General features: G+C 43.3%; 1 protein-coding gene across 2 annotated transcripts in view; it reads left to right on the forward strand.

Annotated features, from left to right (window-relative positions):
* LOC124619434 (calbindin-32) overlaps nt 1-14,099 on the forward strand; it is a 747,279-nt gene that overhangs the window by 536,640 nt on the left and 196,540 nt on the right. For both annotated transcript variants that reach the window (XM_047145810.1, XM_047145811.1), the window contains exon 3: nt 1,611-1,700. In XM_047145810.1, coding sequence (XP_047001766.1) covers nt 1,611-1,700 — 90 coding nt within the window. The remainder of the gene's footprint in view (nt 1-1,610; nt 1,701-14,099) is intronic.

A 14,099-nucleotide genomic window follows, 5' to 3' on the forward strand; every position in this document is an offset into this window, starting at 1 on the left:
TCGATACCAGCACAGTTCTCATACCGCAGGCTCACGTTGACAGGTGAGAGGCAAAGATATTGCGCTCGCAACAGCATCTTTCTTAAGTATCGGAGGGAGATTACTCTCATATGCAGAAATTTGTTCCTGACACGTATTTTTTTTAATAATCTGATCGATTGGGAGATGTGATTTCTAGGCATGTTGTGGAAAGTTAGTGTTGCCATAGTGACTCCCCCAACCCACGCCTCCCCCATCTCTCTCTCTCTCTCTCTCTCTCTCTCTCTCTCTCTCTTTCAGCCGCCAACCTTTCGTACAGAGTCCGCTGTTCTCATGATTTGGTAAATTACATTTCTTTTATCTGCCCTTCCTGCCGCCACATTCCTCAGTTAACGAAAAGGAGAAAGATGTTTGTGCCATATTTGTGATTCGTGGATACTTTGTTCTGTACGTTATCGTTCTTTTAGGTATTTGTGTATCGTATTTTCTGAGAAGGAGACTGGGGACTTAAACGACGAGTTGGGGTGGCAGTCACTGAAACAAAGGCGGTTATCTTTACGGCGAGATCTATTTACGAAATTTAAATCACCAACTTCCTCTTCTGGATGTGATAATATTTTGTTGACACCCACCTACGTAGGGAGAAATGATCAGCATAATAAAATAAGAGAAATAAGAGCTCGAACGGAAAGATTTAGGTGTTCCTTTTTCCTACGCGCCATTCGAGAGTGGAATGGTAGAGAAGTAGTATGAAAATGGTTCGATGAGCCCTCCTCCAGGCACTTAAGTATGAATTCCAGAGAAACCATGTAGATGTAGATGTAGAAATACGGCCTAGAGACCACACGCAGCTAGGGCGGTGTACCAGACCAACGGTTGCTGCTTATCTACTGTGCAGAAACGATCCGTGTCTGGCCTGCCTTCTTGTCCCGCAAGCTGGCGCGCGGTGCATTAAGCTGCACAAGCAGTGGAATGTCGACCTGGGAGACTAAGTGGAGAAATAACTCAGCTGCTGAACCGTGGTAAAAATTTTTACCTGAGCCCAGGTGCGTAACTAAATGGCTAACCCACTTCATGGTTCGTGGTGCTCAATTGCTATAGCAGATTGCCTATCTAACGGTTTCCAGTGGCCAGAAAATTTGATTTTCAGAATTTAAAATGATTATTGACCGAATTTAAAAATTTAAAAAGTTGTCATAATCAACTCATTAAGAGGTATCACCTTATGTTACGGATTTAATTTAGTAAGACAAGGGATTACGGTTGGAAACTGCGTATATGTCTCGAGACAGTGTAACTCACAGCGCGCATGCTATCCAGACTGTATTCATCTGTATTTGAGAATGAGAGCACTTAGCGACTTCCAACAAAGTTTGAACATGATATGAAACCTTTTCTAAACTTATTCTCGCCTCTACGGTTAATATTAAATATGTAACACATTAACTCCTTTGTAAAGTAAGCAAATGTTTGAAGCTGTTTTATAAATGGGTCCTCGATTCCTAAAACAATAGAGTCTGGGAGGGGGGGGGGGGGGGTTTGCTGGTTCGTAAGTACCAGGAATGTCACATGGAAAGCCCCTCAGGATGACAAGTTAACACAATGTAATTATTTCATCGTTCTCGTTGCAGGCCGTTTCTGACGCTATGCTGGTGGAGCTGAAGCAGTGCTTCATGGAGGCCTACGACGACAACCAGGATGGGAAGATCGACATTAGAGAGGTAAGGAGCATCTCTTCCTATCGCTTTCTTCTCCAAGTTAGCCTTTCGCTATCAGTTTCCAGACTTCCTTCCTGCTCCATTCCATGACACAGCACACAAGGGAGAGACGATATTTTACATTAATTTAGTAGATTTTCAGTTGCCATCCATTTAAAGAAATTAAGTCAAATAGTTGTAAGATCGCATAGAGTCATTTTAGCAGACTCTTTGTTGGTATAAAGAGGCTTTACTTCAAGTGTCTGTGACCATAGTATTGCTAATCAACAGTAATATTATCACACACCAGTATTAACTATAGTCAATTGTACGAGTCCCTGTGATCTTTATAAAGAAAAGGTTCCAACTTTCATTTGGACTGATTTACGGAATAAGTTTTAACATGTTGCAGCCCTGTCAGCAAGTGTTATAAATTAATATGTCAAAAATCCACCTCAGTTGTGAAATGTGACTGGTCTTTACCCAGGTTTCAGCTAGAGTAGTCTATCCTTCTTCAGAAACATAAAATAAGCTAATACATGCCAGAATAAGGCACGGTCAAACATAAAAAGCTAAAGTACCGCGGTACCATGTCAAGCTACATTACTTTGTGGAAAGCGGTCGGTTAGCCGCGGAAGCTACGTTGGAACTCATGGTACCATTGTACTTTAGCTTTTTATGTTTGACCGTGCCCTATTGTGGCATGTATTAGTTTATTTTATGATTCTGAAGAAGGATAGATTACTCTAGCTGAAACCTGGGTAAAGGCCAGTAACATTTCGCAGCTGAGGCCGATTTTTGAATAGTGAAGATTCTAAACATATTAGGAGTGTGCAGAGTCATACATTGATATAGATGACAGGAGAGATGGCTGGCGCATCAGCTATCAACTATTTGTTGAGGCCTAATAGAAGGATATTTTCGACGTAATGAAGAATTTCATTGAAATCGAACAGCTCAGTTATGGAAGAAATTTACTGGAGATAGGTGCTGTCTCTGCGCTGAAAAGCATAAATCACGAAGCGCCTGGACAGTCTCACGGAAAACGATGTGCAGGATTTTTGAGCAAAAGAGTAGACGACTGCAGCTGTGTGTAGACCCATAGCGGTATACTCTGAAGGCATAAACGTGCAAAAGTCATCTATTTATTCGGTTGGTGATCATACTGGCAACGAAACTAAGCATGACAGAGAGAGCACTGAAATAATGAATTCAGTCTTCCGAAATTGTTTCCAGACAAACCCGAAACAAACAAGCAATAACAGAGACCAATATCTTTCCTAAATATTATCTATAAAACACTCGAGCGTATAATAACGGACAGCTTAAAGACATATATGTAGAAAACTATCAACTGATGCCCAGTATAAAAAAAGCCAGGAATTAAGGAAAGCGAAGGCACCAATGGCCCACTGCTGCAGCTCACAACAGGGTAACACATCTGCAATACGGACATTGGACAATGTCCATATTTTAACAAGCTTTTATTAGGTCGCTTTCGCGTCTCTCTGTTCAGTACAAATTTTTCAGTTGGCTTTAAACCAACTTCTTCATCAGATAGACCTAAAATGGATCAATATGCAACAGTGTGGGAGTAAGAATCACTTACCATACGGGAGGGGTGAAAACGGGAAGACAAAGGAACATAACGCAGAGCACCACAGTTGGAATTCCTCACGATGGCTACGCTTACCAGCTTTCATCACACCCCCACAGGCGCAATATGCAAAAATGCATGCTGCAGAAAGAATCAGGGACAGCTCGTTCGATTTATACGAGGGTTGGAACTTTAGTAGCGGCAACTATTTATTTACAACTCGTACAAAATAGATACGTGTTTCAAAGTTTTACTGACCTTCAAAGTAGTCACCAGCATTATGTATAACCTGTTGCCAACGATGTGGAAGTCGTAGGATACTCTTCGCAGTGCCAGTTGTGTTGACAGTTCGAGCGGCGCGCTCTAAATGGCTCTGAGCACTATGGGACTTAACTTCTGAGGTCATCAGTCCCCTAGAACTTAGAACTACTTAAACCTAACTAACCTAAGGACATCACTCACATCCATGCCCAAGGCAGGATTCGAACCTGCGACCGTTGCGGTCGCGTGGTTCCAGAGTGTAGCGCCTAGAACCGCTCGACCACCCCGGCCGGCAGGCGCTGTCTATTGCCCGACGAATTTGTAGCATATCTTCTGGTAAAACTTCCGGGATGTAAGGTCGTGGTCCATGAAACTCTTCAGCTCCTAACGTTTCGTCCAGAGCTGCGCTGGACATCTTTCATGGACCACGACCTTACATCCCAAAAGTTTTACCAGAAGATATGTCATCCGGTCGTGAAAGCCTTCATACTATGAATTTGTAGCAGTTCTGAAGCGAATACCGTGGTTTCCTTTAGTATATACATCGAGTTGAACTCACGAGGGCTTAAGTAGGGGAGTGCAGTAGGTGGTGTAGCACTTAGAAGCCCCATCAGTCAAACAAATCAGTAACAGCTTGCACTGCACGTGCTTGAGCATTGTCCTGCAAAATGATGGTCAGGTCCTGCAGAAAGTGTCATCACTTCTGTCTCTAAGCTGGTGATAGGTTGTGTTCCAAAAATGAACAGCATAGAGACAGAAGTGAGAAAATTTCTGCAGGACCTGACCATCATTTTGCAGGACAATGCTCAAGCACGTGCAGTGCAAGCTGTTACTGATTTGTTTGACTGATGGGGCTTCTAAGTGCTACACCACCTACTGCACTCCCCTGACTTAAGCCCTCGTAAGTTCAACTCTGTTTCTAAACTGAAGGAAACTCTTCACGGCATTCGCTTCAGGACTGCTACAAATTCGTTGCGCAATAGACCGAGCCGCTCGAACTGTCAACACAACTGGCACTGCTAAGAGTACCCTCTGACTTCCACATCCCTGGCAACGGGTTATACACAATGCTGGTGACTACTTCGAAGGTCAGTAAAACTTTGAAATACGTATCTATTTTGTACGTGCTATAAATAAATAGTTGCCACTATTAAAGTTCCAACCATCGTAGTTTTGCCTCTGTAATGCCTGAAGCAATTTGTGCCAAACTGAGCACACATATCACTTGCACCCCGGAAAAAAAATTACTGTGGCGCTGAGATCCACCACAGCAGCCCTACTGCGGAGGGTGTGGCTGAAAAGGGATGATATGAAAGCGTAATTCGAGGACACCTGGAGCAGTTTCAAACAAATTTGGTACATAAATGACTCGTTTTACTATGATTTTATCAACGAGCGATGTTGTCTATCTGATTATATGTACGGTACAGATTTAGCAACTAAGTTTAGACTATCTTCGTGATAAAATAGCCGGCCGGAGTGCCACAGCGGTTCTAGGCGCTACAGTCTGGCACCGCGTGACCGCTACGGCCGTAGGTTCGAATCCTGCCTCGGGAATGGATGTGCGTGATGTCCTTAGGTTAGTTCGGTTTAAGTAGTTCTAAGTTCTAGGGGACTGATGACCTCAGCAGTTAAGTCCCATAGTGCTCAGAGCCATTTGAACCTGATAAGATAGAGACTTGAAATTTTCGAAATTGCTCAGAACTGGATCACAATGCAATATTAAATCTCCATCCTGTGTGGTCTGTAGAGGAGGATACTTTGTGTACCACTGCCATTCCCCCCTTTTCCTGTTACAGTCGCGAGTGGTTCAAATGGCTCTGAGCACTATGGGACTTAACATCTGAGGTCATCAGTCCCCTAGAACTTAGAACTACTTAAACCTAACTAACCTAAGGACATCACACACATCCATGCCCGAGGCAGGATTCGAACCTGCGACCGTAGCGGTCACGCGGATCCAGACTGAAGCGCCTAGAACCGCACGGCCACGCCGACCGGCTCGCGAATTGTCCGCATGACGAATTATTGCTGGTGAGCCATCGTGTGAGCTCGAATCTCTCTAATTTTTGTCTTCATGGTCTTTCTGCGAGATATACGTAAGAGTATGTAATACGTTGGTTGACCCAGGTGAAGAGAAACCGAAATAAACCAGAAATTTAACATATGCCTCAGTTCCAATCTCATCAAAATGTTTGGAGTCGATTGAAACATTTCATACACAATAAAATACAAAAAATAATTATGTAAATAAAAATAAATTTTTAATTTAACCTCCTTTTTCGTTCGGACTAAAAAGTATAAAAATAATGTCTCCAAGCACCGTACAGAGAGTCCTAAAAATTTGTCGCTCTGAATCTTCACTAGCTATGAAAATACTTGTAAGATTTATAACCAATAACATAGGGCGCATGCAATACGTAATTGATGAATGACTAGTTCACGTCCTTACAGTCCAAAATAAATAAATAAATAAATAAATAAATAAAAGAAAAGAAAAGAAGAGAATGAAGGAATTATCCGAATGGAACGGAAATCGGTAGATGTTATGTACATTTGCAGGCAAACAGATGATTACAGTTTCAGAAAAACTGGATGGTTTATTGAAGAGAAAGAGCTTCACAAGTTGAGAGAGTCAATAACACATTGCTCTACCTCTGGCCCTATTCCGTTTATCATTGATGGGCAGAGTTGTTGCATGTCCTCGTAAGGGATATCGTGCCAAATTCTTTCTACCCAATTAGCACGAGCTGGTTTGAGGACGGTGCCCATAATGCTCGAAACATTCTCAGTTGGGGAGTGGCCTAGTGACCTCGCTGGACAAGACGCCAAGGTAGGGTTTGGCAAGCACGAAGACAAGCACTAGAAGCACTCGCCGTTTGCGAGCGGACTTTACGTTGCTGAAATGCAAGTCCAGGATGATTTGCCATGAAGATCAACAACACGGGACGTAGAATATCGTCGACGTACCGCTGTGCTGTAAGGAGTGGGCGGATGACAACAAAAGAGGTTCAGTTATGAAAAAAAATGGCACCCGAGACTTTCAGTCCTGGTTGTCGCACCATATGTCTTGACAACAGTCAGGTTGGTATACACCGCTATCTGGGATGTCTCCAGACACGTCTACAGCCTGGAATCTCGTTGACTGGAGTAGAATTTTCCCCGGGGCTGAATCCCGCTTCAAAATGAGCCCCAATGACCAGCTTAAAAAAGTAACACATATTCCTACTGGAGGCAGCATTGGTACCTGCTGAGATATGAGCCAATCTGTCTTCTCATTCTCAGGTATCTGTTACGTAGAAGAACACATTATAAGTAGTGTTGCATGTCGTTACCACGCATCTTGATACATCCTTCAAACCTTCTGCGCGGCGAATCACAACTTCTTTCAAATATACCTGTTTCGATTCGGATTGCGTTACATGCGTTGGTCACAGGCTGATGTAACGTTGAGTATACGCCAATAACTTTAAAAGTCCCCATACACAGAAATCGAACGCATTCAGGTCCGGTGAATGGGGAGGCCATGTTACCGGATCTCCTTGATTAATTTCTCGCACACGAATCGTTGCGTTGGGGTAGTTCGAACGATCCGTAGAAACTGGAGTGGTGTGCCGTCATGTATACGCCACAGTGGTTCCCATTCCACAGAGATAACTTTCTACAATGGCACTCGTAATTCATGGGGCAGAAATAGGTGATACACAGCACATTTGAACCTGTGCAGTAAAATCTATGGCCTTGTGAGTCTGTCACGACAGTTTCCGCCCATTCACTGCTACTGAAATGATCCTGATGCATCACGTACGTGTTTGCTCGAGGGGTTGCGTCTGCTCACGGATGCGTATTGTCGCAATTTACTATGCCATATCTCGTGAATCTTACTTCATTTCTAAATAAACGGCCCAATTCTCAACAGGTATTGCCTTCCAGACATATCATGATAGGAACATTACTTTTTTTTCGTTTTGATCAGTACTGCATCCTGTAGGAAGTTGTAACACTTTTTTTAAAAACTCTGCACCTGTGAGACGATGATTTGTGGACAGTAGCATTCCTGAAATTGACTGGCCTGCCCAGTGTCCCGATTTGAACCCAACTGAACACCTTTGGGAAGAATCAGAAGTTCCACTTCGCTCCAGTCCGAGCGTCCAACAACATTATCTTCTCTGGTTTCAGCTCTTGAGGAAGAATCGGTTGTCATCCCTCCACAGACATGCAGACACGTCGCTGAAAGTGTCCCCATTAGAGTTCAAGCAATAATAATATGTCATGATATTTTTCATCAGATGTAGTATTTATAACAAGGTGACTTCTGCTGTATTCACCCTTCAAGATACAGTCTCCGGTTCGTTCCTACTTGCGACAAATTTGCCTAATGGACAAGAAATTTTAATGATGTCTTAATTTGGTATTGCTAAGACGGTGTTGCCGCAAGCCGCAAGTGATCGTACAGCACCGGAAGCTGTGCTTTCAGTCAAAACAGGGAGTCCTACAGCACTTTGTAATCTAATCTTACCTATATTAGTGGGCTGCAGTCCCTTTTTCGAACCAAAGGCTGTAATAGACAGTCCTGGACGTAGAAGTAGTGTTAAAACTTGTGGATTATACTTCCGAACTTTTTGAAAAACAATATAAGTTGTTGTTAACCGGTTATAGTCTCCGTGTTAGTATGTTCCCTCAAAACGTAAATTAGCTTCCATTTACGGGCATCGTGCCAGTTCAGTCCATTAATCACACACAAGCGCCGCCTTTTAGAGCTAAAGGGCACTACACGTCTGCCTTATCATTTCTCAAAGTTACTTGAAAATGTATTTTTATAGCACAGTCAGTCACCGATTATGTTGTGAGTCACAAACACCAGAACGTGTTTGTCTTTAAATAGCTATAATAATGTTCAACGTTCCTCGGTATTATTTAGCTGTGAATATTCAGTGGGATATATGAAGTCTGGAGTCTATTAGCAGTGTGTTTCACTGAAGTCTCATCAGGGTAGCAACACTGAAACTCCGATCACCGATTTCGCAGCTATGTATGTTACTACTTGACAACACATACGAAATTCTCTCATATAGTCACTGGCGTTGAATTATTATTCCTCTAACGCGTCACCGAAACTTTTCATGACCAGAAAAACCTACAAATCAGGCAAAGAGATACATACGTTTCACAGTAGCAAAATTCGGTAAAGTCAGAGAAATTGTTTTATACTTCGTGCTCATAATAACTTGTGCCTAAGAATGTTCGTACATCGTCTAATGTATCCGTATGGGAATCGTCGCCTAAAATTCCAAACTGTCCACCTGCCTTGTGATCCGAATTAATTCCTTGCTCAATGGTCAAAACGAGAAAGAATAGGAGAAGATATTGAATACGCAAGTGGTCACTTAAACTGTACTAACCACTACGCAATCTAATCGTAGTTAAATCAATATAGTTTACACGTAAATACATAGCAATATTCTGGGTTTATAAACATTTACGACGCTACAAATACCCATCAAGAAGCAACAGAAGTAGCTTCCCGGAAGATTTAGGTCTTCACCGGCGTAACCCTTTTCCTCGCGCCATTAATTCCTTTCGCTGCGCCGGCCTCAGGCATAAAACTCGGATATTGAGAAAGATATCTGCAGGCCGGTGGATGGCGGTGGCGGGGGACTTAGCCCAGTCACCGGTAGAGATCTAGCACCCTCCCTGGAAATTTTCTCCCTTACCTACTGAAAGACATTTTCCATTAAAAGTTCTTCATTCGGGGACTGCGTTGGCTTAACTTAGATATAGTTCTGGCAACCTAGGTTATAAGTCAGTATTGTAATTGTCCTATAATGGTTCTGGTATTGATGTGGCGGTTTAGAGGGAAACGTTAAGTGATGTATTTTGCAGAGCATTCGAGCGGTAGTGTCTTCCATTTCTATCGTCCGATTATAAAAACAAAGTGATAAAAAAAACAACAGAGAACACATTGCAAAATGTGCGAAGTTTTAAACAGTCCTGCGTCCACATTTCGTTAGGAACCGTGTTTCGAGACCAACAATAACTTCTACACTAAAGCGCCAAACAAACTGATATAGGCTAGCGTATTCAAATACAGAGACATGTAAACAGGTAGACTACGGTGTTGCGGTCGGCAACGCCTATATAAGACAAGTGTCTGGCGCAGTTGTTAGATCGGTTACTGCTAAATGGTTCAAATGGCTCTGCGCACTATGGGACTTAACATCTATGGTCATCATTCCCCTAGAACTTAGAACTACTTAAACCAAACTAACCTAAGGACATCACACACATCCATGCCCGAGGCAGGATTCGAACCTGCGACCGTAGCGGTCACGCGGTTCCAGCCTGAAGCGCCTAGAACCATACCGCCACACCAGCCGGCCTCGGTTACTGCTGCTGCAGCGGCAGGTTACCAAGATTTCAGTGAGCTTCAACGTGGCGTTATAGTAGGCTCAAGAACAACGGGATATAACATCTCCGAGTCAGCGATGAAGTGTACCGTGAATATCAGACATCCGGTAAAACATCAAATCTCCGACATCGCTGAGGTGGTAAAAAGCTCCTACAAGAACAGGACCGACGATGACTGAAGAGAATCGTTCAGCGTGACAGAAGTGCAACCCTTCCGCTAATTGCTTCAGATTTTAATGCTGGGCCATCAACAAGTATCAGCGTGCGAACCATTCAACGAAACATCATCGATCTGGGCTTTCAGAGCCGAAGGCCCACTTGTGTATCCTTGGTGAGTGCACGACGCAAAGCTTTACGTTTCGCCTGGGCCCGTCAACACCGACAGCGGACTGTTGATGACTGGAAACATGTTACCTGATCGAACGAGTCTCGTTTCAAATTCTATCGAGCGAATGGACGTGTATGAGTAAGGAGACAACCTCATGAGTCCATGCACCCTGTATGGCAGCAGGGGCTGTTCAAGATGGTGGAGACTTCGTAATGGTGTGGGGCGTGTGTGTGTGTGTGTAGTATGAGCGATATGGGACCCCTGATACGTCTAGATACGACTCTGACGTGTGACACATGCGTAAGCATCCTGTCTCATCACCTGCATCCATTCATGTCCATTTTGCATCCCGACGGACTTGAGTAATTCCAGCAGGACAATGCGACATCCTACACGTCCATAATTGCTACAGAGCGGCTCTAGGAATTCTCTTCTGAGTTTGAACACTTCTGCTGGCCATCAAACTCCATAGACATGAACATTATTGACCATATCTGCGATGCCTTCTAACGCGGTGTTCACAAGAGAGCTCCACTCCCTTGTACTCTTACTGATTTATGGACAGCTCTGCAGGATTCAGGTGTCACTTCCCTCCAGCACAACTTCAGATATTAGTCGAGTCTTTGCCACGTCATGTTGCGGCACTTCTGCCTGCTCTCGGTGGCCCTACACGATATTATGCAGGTGTACCGGTTTCTTTGGCTCTTCAGTGTATAACTGCGTGACTCCCTGCTCAGAGCGTGGCGGAGGGCTTTCGTACGACTGCCAATATTAATTATTAATTTATCCCTGTACTATTGCCCACACGTATTGAGCAAAGGAAAAATCGTTACAAAGCGGAAACGCTGTAACAAATGTCTAAAAAGATAGCATTCAGAATCGCAGTTTGGGGAGTTTTGGTGCCCAGTTCCTACTGGGGCGAGGTACACGGTTTAGCCGGGACCTGCGGCCGTTTTTATAGCCATTCGAACATGTTACAATATCTAAAGCAAGGTTTGAACAACGAACCGAAGCTGGCGCTCACACGAATTGGGCGAATTGCTTAATTCCTTTTGCAAAGGATTTGAACTGGGCTGAAATAAACGCTCAGTAAATGGCACCATTTTTATGTGCACCGTTCGATTTTTACTTACAAAAACAGACACCGTAAAATAAAAGCGGACTGGAGAGGGACTAATGGTTCAGACTTGATACAGAGGTGTATCGGGTCTTGGTCTACGATAAAAGTTAACCAACTGACAACATCTTTCTTAGTTTGGATTTTACGTGCAAAAGCACGTTTTTCTTCGAGGCTTTTGTAGCGTGCCACTTCTACACTTTAAATTTTGTACCATTGGGTTCAAGCTTTACACGAAAATAGATAAACGGTGAAGTCGAAACAGATTTTTCAATCAGTAATCTCTATCCGTTGTCGAGATACAGTGGTTTGAAGTCAAGCTAAATGTAGCAGGTGAAATTCGTCCTTACGTGAACTGAATGCGCCGAATTCGATTAACGTGACTCAGATAAACAAAAAATGCATTCTTACGATAAAACTGAAAACTCACTTCCAAAAATATCGCTTCATTCCTGTTTCACGTGAAAAAAATACGTGTTTTGTCACCCTTTTCTAACTTGTGCGGTTCAGTTCAAATTCTGTAGGATGGTACACAAATAAGTCTAATTAATCGTCGTCAGGTTGTTTTATTAAAGCGTTATCCTTTGCCACGATCAAAGCATCATTGTTCGAGAGACAATTAAAAAAGCCTATACCGTATCAATCGGTGCCCGAGTCAACAACAGTCTATTTCTTTCGACGTGTTATGGTGGTCTAATGTCACAATTATGGCAGAATAAAAGTTGGGAACGAGAATGAAAGTTGCTCCTACTGCAGCATAAAAGTAGGCGACTAGATCCTCGGCAGAGCTAGGCATGTAAAGGAGTGTACTAGCTTTTCGACTTTTCTGGCAGCTTCATAAACATTTAAATCAAAACATCTTGACGTATTCTCGTTTTTTACGATTTAACCTTGCTTTACCAGCGCATGAGCTCTCTAAGATTCACCTCCGGTTACATGTATGGTGAGGGTGTAGGAACAAATAGACGCAAACTTATGTGTTTCTAGAGAGTGTGATGTATCTGCAGTTTGAAGTATCCGAGAGTGGGGATACATCTATAATATGAGTTATTTCAGAGTAGGGGTACATGCATCATAACATTTAATGACGCGAGATGTCATATTGCACCACATGACAAATTCCCATGTTGGATGACGTGATGGCACGTGTCATTTTATGCAACACGACATGTATCATGTTACTTCACTTGAGGCCGGCCGGAGTGGCCGTGCGGTTCTAGGCGCTACAGCCTGGAACCGAGCGACCGCTACGGTCGCAGGTTCGAATCCTGCCTCGGGCATGGATGTGTGTGATGTCCTTAGATTAGTTAGGTTTAATTAGTTCTAAGTTCTAGGCGACTGATGACCTCAGAAGTTAAGTCGCATAGTGCTCAGAGCCATTTGGACCATTTGAACTTCACTTGACACGATGCATTATACACTGACGGAAAAAGAGACGCAACACCAGGAAGGAGTTTTGTGAGATAAAAGAAAGCTAGTATGCGTGTTCCTAAATCTGAACGATGACGCCTATTCAGATTTCGCGCCAGTAGCTACTTTATATTTTGTCATGATAGTTTCAGTTGAATTCATGCTGTCCTTCATCTCTATACAGGGTGATTCTGGTAACGGTGACAAACTGCAGGGAAACTTCCCTGAGGGAACATACGGACGTATGGCCGGAAATGCGTTCCAAGGGAGGTGCATCAAGTTGAAGGTACAGATAAAAGATCTTAAACAGTTTAGGTTTGAATGATTGAAAGCATACCTGACAACACACCAAGGCAAATGGGAATGCGTTCCGTTTGTACTAGTGCTTTATCTCCACTCGCAAGAGATAGTTTCGAATAACCCCCATCCATTCATTGAGTCTCAACCAGTGCTGACGGTTCGCTGCCACCTCATAAGTGGGATTCCTCGTAATCCACAGGTGGGTGTTGTGAAGGTTGACCATACCGCCTCCCGTGAAGGAAGCCTCCTTTGTGACTAGGATATTTGACAAAAATCCCAGTACCGTGGTGGCTTGTGCGACGAACCAGCGCAAAACCGTCACCACCGAGCCAACTCAGTAGGTAATATGGCATCCACGCGTTGTTAGTGATACGAACAGTCGCAGCTGTCATGACGAATTTTGCATACGGTCGTCTGGAATACCACATGCTAACGGTCCACATACCTGATGCTGATACCAGGCTCATATTCTGTTTTATTCTACAGTGTTCAACACCTCCATCTACAAATTGGTGTACCTCCCTTGGATATAATTTCCGGCAATAGGTGGATGTGAACTTCATATCCTCTCAGGGTCATCTCTTGCCTGTCCCAATTATATTCGCCCTGGACAGTTTCTACCAGGTAACCAACTACTTCTCTAATCCGTCCCTTCGTCAAGAAAGTGTCTTCTGTAGACTCCTCGCTTATTCTTTCTCGCACTTCTTCATTTTGTACTTCACATGTCCGTTTAACTTTTAGCATTTGTCGAAAGTAACACCTATCTTTTTCTCCAGATTTCCGTTGTTACAAGTTTCACTTCCATATAGCGCTGCGCTCCTGATAAGCATGTTCAGAGCTTCTTCTATCTTATTTCCATATCAACTAGTGTTCTAGTCTTCTTTTGTATCAATGTAATGCTGATATTTTTCTTGCTTTGGCCATCGTGTGCAGTCTTCTTTTGTAGATACGAGAATTCATTCACTTCTTCGACTGTTTCGTATCTCCCCATTTTGATCTTAA

Source organism: Schistocerca americana, chromosome 6 (genome assembly GCF_021461395.2).
Source record: "Schistocerca americana isolate TAMUIC-IGC-003095 chromosome 6, iqSchAmer2.1, whole genome shotgun sequence".
Lineage (NCBI taxonomy): Eukaryota > Metazoa > Arthropoda > Insecta > Orthoptera > Acrididae > Schistocerca > Schistocerca americana.